The sequence below is a fragment of the Limulus polyphemus genome, unplaced genomic scaffold (assembly GCF_000517525.1).
Source record: "Limulus polyphemus unplaced genomic scaffold, Limulus_polyphemus-2.1.2 Scaffold5141, whole genome shotgun sequence".
In the NCBI taxonomy this organism is placed as follows: Eukaryota; Metazoa; Arthropoda; class Merostomata; order Xiphosura; family Limulidae; genus Limulus; species Limulus polyphemus.
The window spans coordinates 8-8297 of NW_013670751.1; the positions used below are offsets into that span (position 1 = coordinate 8).

The window sequence follows — 8290 nt, forward strand, 5'->3', positions numbered from 1 at the left end:
TATACAACTATACAGTGGTATCTCTAATGTGAATAATCTGATCGACATTGTTTTTAATTTCATCTTTTTAGTACTTTGCAAATTACATCACCAATGAATTTCTAACTTTTTTTTTATTATAATCCAGTGAACTTTCTACTTAAAGATATAGTATTCATAAACTTTAGAATTAAAATTAAGAGATGGATTCAAATCACTACATTAATTTTTTTAAGTGCATTATATATTAGCTTTTTAAAAGCTTTGTTTTGGTTATTTGCACAAAGCTACACAAGGGCTATTCTGAGTTTGTACACCAAAGGAAATGCAACCATATGTGGCAACTGTCACCTGGAGTGTCTACTCTTAACTGAATAGTAAGATTGACTGTCCTTCTTATAATACTACCAGTGGAAAATGTGAAGCATACTTGGTAGCACCATTTCTCAAATTTCCAGTTTGATACACTAGCCATAAGAATATGCAAAGTAAGACCCATTCCCAACATTAAAATCAACTTTGAGAAGTGTGTGTGTGTATATATATATATATATATATGAAGACATTATACAAAACATATCTGCAAAACAGAATGATAGTATTTTCCTGAAGACAAAGATTGTACCTACAAGAAAATTTTACCTTTGTAAGTTCCAGAAATATATATTATTAAAAAAAAAGTTTCAAAGCTCAAAAAGGGTACCTCCCTGGTTCTACATGACAATCAAAACACAGATTGTTGATGAAGTGGTGGAAACAAAAAAAAAATAATCATGTTTTCATGATGAAATCGATGATTTTAGAATATGCCACGAAAGAGTTTTTAAGGAACAATAAAACTAAGTAATGATATAAGTAAGTTTCAGTGTACTATGAGATGATGTCCCAAAAACAATACAACGCACAAGGAACTTAAAATTTAATAATGTAAAGAGCATGATTTCAGAACACACAATGAGGAATGTTTTTACAGGGTACAGCAAGTGATTTATTAATACATTTGACCATTAGTTCCATTTATTCTCATTTTTTTAAGATTTTATAATTATATCCAAAAATTAATAAACATTTTACCTTAAAAGGTCAAGTAAATCTGATGTTTTTCTTTAAAACACTTCATTGTTATATAAAATTTCTTGGTCAGAAAATCATATATACATGTGTATATATATATATATATATCACTGTTGTCAAAATTGAGTATTTTATATGGGTTATACTAAAGACTTCCTACTATCCAATACAGAAGATTTGGTTATAAATCATTATATAAACATTTTTAATAACTGTGTACATAACAAATTGCTCACTGCTGATTGAGGTATAATCCATAGTATTCTTCTGTATATCGGGCCACTTAAATCCCTAATGTGACCAAATTTTAGAAATAAAACTGAAGTTTACTGTAAGATGACCATAATATACTGTCTTTAATAAATTACAGCACACTGCAATTACTTGTTATGTTCCTACAAACAGTTACGCAAAGTGGGCAATGATGCTTTTTGTAGTTTGCCTGTTACACATAATTAAGAGTATCATCAATTGTAATTATTACTGTAGAATTTTAGCAGCTATTCTGGTAAAAGGTATTGCATAATTTATTTGTTTGTAATTATATTGGGCTATGAATATCAATTTCCTTTAATCAATAAATTATTATTTTATATCAAGATAATTCATGTAAATTACTTAGGTTACTTTATAAAGTTAAATATAATGATCTACAAGTTAACAAGTAAATTATGCACAAATCAAAAGCTAAGTAACAATATAATTACTTATCTTGTAATATCCTTACAACTTTACAAAATGATAAATGAAATTAATATCCTTGATTCAAAGCAGCGAAGCAAGTTTTATGAAATGAAGAACAGTATGTAAGGTACGTAAATAAAACAATTTTATTTAGCATCTTGAATGTATTAAGTTTTCACTTTCCTAACACTGATATAGGATTATTTTATAACATGTCTTATGTGCATGTGCTATATGGGATACTGTTAGAGGAAATTAACAAAGTCTTCTATCAGATAAATGTAACAAACTCATCATGGTAATAACAGGAGTTTTATAAAGATACTGTAGTTTACTGTGATACCTAAGCTGTAATACTCCAGCTCTGAAGGTTCCATGCAGGGCTGTTTTATAAATATGTTAATCAATAACACAAAGCATTATAAGGAGAAACTAAACCTAATTTACATAGTAATGTCACTTGCTAATCCAAATTACCCAAAATATCTAATAATCAAAACCTAAATATAATTATCTTAAAATTTCCAAAATTCAATCTATAAATGATTTTTGTTTGTAGTTATGCACAAAGTTACACAATGAGTTACCTATGCTGTGCCCACCATGGGTATCAAAATCAAGATTTTTTTAGCATTATTTATTAGCCTTCAGGATTTCCTGCTGAGTCAATAGGGAAAATAATAAGTAAGTAAGTGAGGATAGAAATCTTGTCACAAACAACTGACAAACATTACAAATTATCAGCCTTTCTTAACATTTGGACAATCTCTTTATCACATTACCCAATTTTTCATGTTAAGTTCTTTACCAACTACTTTTACAAATGGTTGGCTTATCTGTAATTAAATTAATTTGAGTTTGTATTATGAACATTTCTTCTTACCAACACAATAACCATATAGTGTGTAAAATCCCTGTCAGACACAACATATGATTTGTTTCTCCCCCATAATTAATTAAATCTTACAGGTTTCAATTAGCATTAGACACACATTCTACACAATATTGTTGGGTTTTTAATCCCTCCAGTGTAAATCTTTCAAGTTCTAATTTGTTTGCTACACATATTTACATACATGGTTCATTTCTGCTATAAGTATTTCAACATTCTTTCAACAAGTTTTAGCAGTGTAGAATTTTCTATAACAGTAATTTTGTTTTGGCAACTCAAGTATCCACTAATATTTTTTAAATACCTCAGAGAAAGTTTTTTTTTTGCCAAAAACTAGAGAAGTCCATTTTAAGGAGATAACCGACTCCATTTTTAACGGCAAATTCTGTAAACGTAACTTCTCCACAGTATACATCCTCTGTTATATTTTTTGGGCAATATTTCTTTTAAATGCTTTGCACAAGTTTATAGTTTCTCTTCATGAATTTATGTTTCTAATTTCTTTTTCAGTAAGTTGTTATAGTTGTAATATGTTGAATGTGATTTTTTGCAGGTTATTTCCCATCAATAATTATCACCACTGCTCTGTTTCTGAGATTTTGATGGCATTTGTAATGGAGTCTTTAAGTGTTCCACTACAACAGCCAGAAAACTGATTTCCACATTAGCTTTCCATGAATGTCTCTGGATCAAGAGTTAAAAGGTAGATATAAAGAACTTTATCATTTGTAGGAAACAAAAATTTCCAAGTTCTTTACAACACATTCCTAAAATTGTCAGATTTAAATTTAGATATGGTTGAGTTAATATTTTCCTAAATATTAAGTCTGTTTTTCTCAAGAGAAACTTTTTCCACAGCTGTTGTTTGTGTATGTCATTGAATCTGCAATCAGAAGATAGATAAAAATATAAAGTTATTAATAAGCATATAATACACACACACAATTTTGGTAACTCCTAGTTATGCTGTATAATACAATAAACTGCAAAATATATTGATATCAACTTAAAAATCTATATACATGAATCTTAAACAATACAGATACCTGGAAGATGGATTGATACTGTTGTCATTGATTTCCATCTTAGGGAAATGACATTTGAAAGCATATTTCTGTAGATGATACATAGTACATTATGAAAACAAATTATGCAGGAATTGTTGTAACACAATAAATAGTGTAAGAATATATCAAGGAAGGAGGTTTTTATGGTATAAACAGATGATGTCAGAAGGACATTTAAAAATAAATTTTTGTTGTAAAGTGACTGGTATCAGATCACAAAAGAAGTTTTTTTTCCAGACTGAAGTGAATGATATCTGAATAATTCACTGCATGGATAGGATAGCATAAAGACGTAACAAACACTATCCCATCTATCTCTTGAAATAATTAACACTTCACCTCAAAGGTAAATATTATGAACTACTTCTAATTCTTGGTTTCAAGACAAGCTCACTAGGCAACAGTTCAGTGTTGTTGACCAAAATAATTAGCAATACAGGTGGACCCCACTTTAAGAAAGGGTTATGTTCTTAGAGTGAGGTAGATTTTTCCATTGACTACCATTATATAATTGAAGATACATTTTCAATGGAAAAAACAATAATAAACTGACAGTGAACATATTTAAATGATAGTTTTTGAGGTAAACAAAGAATATAAGCCAGTGATAAATTTATTACATCCAAATTAAGTACTGTACGTAAAAGAAAGTGAAGTGGTTGACACATAAGATGATGGTGTGGGTGGAGGGTGTTGTATGATGTTACTGACTGGTAGGAGAAGGGGCTTCACAGTCATCATCGTGGGCTGCAGGAAGACTGGCAAGAGGATCCATTGGAGCAGGTGAGTTAACATTTCCTCAACACTTGGTAGTGTTGATGGTAGTTCATCAACAAAGATAGGAGCAGAAGGATCTGCTTTGCAGCCATCATCTTGGGGCAAGAGAAACCACTGGAGCAGAAGTGTCAACATCATAGTCATGGCTAGATGCAGCAGGAAGTACTGGTGCAGACTTTGGTTGGCCAAAGAATGCTGTTAATGTTGTTTGCTCAGCATGCTTACTTTTTTCTTTATAAAGTTCTTTATAGGAGGTTAGGGTACTTTCAACATTGCATTCAAGTTCAAAGGTTCGATCACAATTTGGGTCACTTTTAGTCAGGATTTCCACAGCTTGATCAAATAGGGAGAATTAATCTGACAGTATTTTCTGTGTTAAAAACAATTGCGGCTCTGGTTCCTCCTCGTCTCTCTCTTCATTAGCAGTCTGTTTTTGGTCAATGTTCATAAGTTCTGCATTGGTCAGTTGTTCATGGTGTGATGCCAGTAACTCAGTGATGTCTTGCTCTTCAATTCCATTAAAGCCAACCTGATTTGCTACTGACACAATTTCTTTAACAACAGGTTCTGTATCAGGGATGCCTTGAAAATCGTACACACATTCTGACCACAGTTTTCTACAAATGCCATTAATATTTGAGGTGGTAACTTCCTTCCAAGACTCTGCTAGGTTGTCTGTGGCATCCTTGATGTTGAATGATTTCCAGATATCTCTGATCAAGGTGTTTCTGTCGCTGCCCTGATTATTTGTCTGAAGATGCATCACACGTAATATGCTTTAAAAGTAGCTATGATCCCTTGATCCACAGGTTGGATCAAAGAAGTGGTATCAATCATAAAGTTTCCATATTGCATTTTCATACCCTCTAAAACCTCCAAAATGTATACCTACAGTTTTTTTTTTCACCATCCCTGTATACTGTATCTGGTATTTAATTACCACTATCTGGTAAATCAGCAAGGTGGGGTAAAATGAATAGTTGATAACTCTGACATTAAAAACTAAATATCATGTTGAATGATAGTCTGTAAATAAATCATGGCATGCACACTTTTAACCCCACCTCTGCACATGAGGTTAACTTATGAAGTTTTATTTTCATAGTTCTATGCAACCAAAGACAGTACTTGTTGAAATTAATGGAAAGCATTATTCAAGTAAACAATTCTGCGAGTTTTTTCATCAGTAATTACTTCGGTAATTCTAAATACTTGAACACAAATACTAGGAACTGATACTGCCATAGGGGTTACAATACTATACCTATACCAATTATTTTTCTCCTCAAATGTACATATTAATATTTCTTTAAATATTTTTAATAGGAAATTTTTCACCATACAAACACTAAACAAACAGGTTTTTCTCCAGTGTGTTTTGTGTTACAAAGTGCTAAAAAATACCATCATTAGTCCTTAAGTTAAGTTAAGCTTAGTAAAGCACGAGCCAAATTTTTCAAAATTTTCTTATTTAGCTTCACATTAATGTTTGCTCTATCAGCTAACAATACAAACATATGTAAAAAAGAATGACTGAAGCATCAACATTTATAATATTTGTAGTATTTCCACTGCAATTAAAGGAACACAAGCTGGATATCTTTTAGACTTAAGAAACCCAAAGTCCCACTACATAACTGATTAATATATCCCAATACAGGAACTTAACTTTCAATTCAGTCATTTGGTTAACACAACAGTTGTTACAGTCTGGTGGTAAAGCAAATATCTCACTTACACTGAATAAATATCTTTATAAACTTCCCAATTTAATAACTGGTCTTAAAATCAGTAAACTTTCAAAATAATATAGACCTCACAACTAATTAATCACATTTTAAAACATGAATGTTTAATTATTTCACACTGGTAAATCATATCAAGATACTGCCTACTGAAGGAACAGTAATCTTGTACCTTATTGTTTTCATTTTCCAGGATATCATTTAACTGCAAGCAAGTTAGTAAGTGTATTTTAAATTGAACTGAAGCATTTTTTATCACATCAAGATTATTGTGATGTTTTTTTCCTGGATATGATAGATATATTACCAGTTGTTGATTATATTTATAGCATTGGTGAACTTTGCCACCACTAATTTATACTGGAACATGATTACAGAAGTGGAACATTCTAAACTCGTACAATGTTAGTTGTATATAACTTTCGCCCTGCCCCAAGCTTCTTCCAGTATCTAATGTGAGTTAGAATTAAGCAGGAATCACTAATTGTCAAATCTAATAATTATTCTGATCTACTTTACTATCATTAAACTTTAAGGCATGATGTTCTCCACTACAAAACAATAAATGCAAGAAAGGTATCAGCTTCTATTACGATTACCAACTGAAAACACAGATTTTATGTATTATCTTTGTTTTGGACCTTTTAATATTTAGTGGAAAGTGAAATGCTACAGGAAAAAGAAATATAATAAGCACTTCTACGACAAATGTAAAAACTTCATTATGTTGATACAGTATTAAATCCAATTCTTGAAAAGATGAAGAACTAAGCAGAAACAATTCTGTTAATCATGCATTTTGTCTTTGCCAAACAACTTATTTGATAAAGTTTTGCCACACACACAAAAAATGTTTGACTTAACCTTTTCAGTTAATTGTAAGCACTTTAAATAAGAATATTAACTTGCAACAAACATCATACCTGTATATCTTCTCTACAGTTTGTATTCTCTGATGCCATTTTAGGCCACTAGTGCATCCAAATTCTTAAACATACACTACAAAAATGTATATTTACCTTTTGTGTCAATCATCTAATGCTTCCTTGGATACAGTTTGTATCCTCTGATGCAGTTGAAGTTCCGTGATTGTACATTTAGTACTTTCAGAGCTTCAAATGCAACAAAAAAAAAAAATGTAACTTTGACATTTAACATCTTGAATGTCAAATCCCCAAAAAGCCCTAATCAAAAACTGTTGCTTCTTTTGAGGGTATATGTATTGATGTTTCTTTAAATATTTTTAGTTGAAAATTCTTAGCCATACACTACATCCATTTAGCTTTTTTTATGTAATAATGTATGCTAGTTCATTTGCCAAAAACTTCATAACTCTATGGTGATGTGGGTCAGGCAAAATAATGAGGAGGGGCTTTTGCCATCAAGGTGTGTAGAACATCAGTATATCCAACACACTGGTTTTTTGGGGTCAATATATTCCCCACTTTACTATCAGTAATCTGATTTTTTTTTTCGAGAGATGAAGAATTTGTATAATTCCTGTCCTAGGAACTGCAATTTTGTTGTTTCTACTCAAATATTACCTTGTCTTCCACTTTTAAGTCATTACTTGTTAGAAATTCCATGCCTCACACAGCACAAGCCTTTTGTTTCTCTCCAGTGTGAATCTGCTGATGAATTTTTAAATGACCATTTCTCCTAAATTCATTTCCTACACACTACACAACTGTATGGTTTCTCTCCAGTGTGTAACCTCTCATGTACCTTCAAGTTACTACTTGTTCTAAATTTCCTGGTACAGAAAGCACAACTGTATGGTTTCTCCCCAGTATGTACCTTCTCATGCATCTCTAATCCATTACTTGTTCCAAACTCCTTCCCACACACAGCACAACTGTATGGTTTCTCTCCAGTGTGAACCTGCTGATGAGTTTTTAATTGATCACTTCTTCCAAATTCTTTTCCACACACTACACAACTGTATGGTTTCTCTCCAGTGTGTATTCTCTCATGTACCTTCAAGTTACTACTTGTTCCAAATTTCTTACTACACAGAGCACAACTGTATGGTTTCTCCCCAGTATGCACCTTCTCATGCATCTCTAACCCAT

General features: G+C 31.5%; 1 protein-coding gene across 4 annotated transcripts in view; it reads right to left on the bottom strand.

The window, feature by feature from the left end:
• Positions 1 to 1128: 1128 nt before the first annotated feature.
• Positions 1129 to 8290, bottom strand: part of LOC106472180 (zinc finger protein 345-like) — a 29347-nt gene continuing 22185 nt past the window's right edge. For 2 of the 4 annotated variants that reach the window (XM_022400784.1, XM_022400781.1), the window contains exons 7-8: positions 7238 to 8195; positions 1129 to 3512 (exon numbers count right to left, since the gene is read on the bottom strand). In XM_022400784.1, the coding sequence (XP_022256492.1) occupies positions 7884 to 8195 (312 nt within the window). In that variant the 3' untranslated portion in view covers positions 1129 to 3512; positions 7238 to 7883. Of the gene's footprint in view, positions 3513 to 5233; positions 8196 to 8290 lie in introns of those variants that run through there. The other 2 variants (XM_022400783.1, XM_022400782.1) reach the window with 2 other exon arrangements.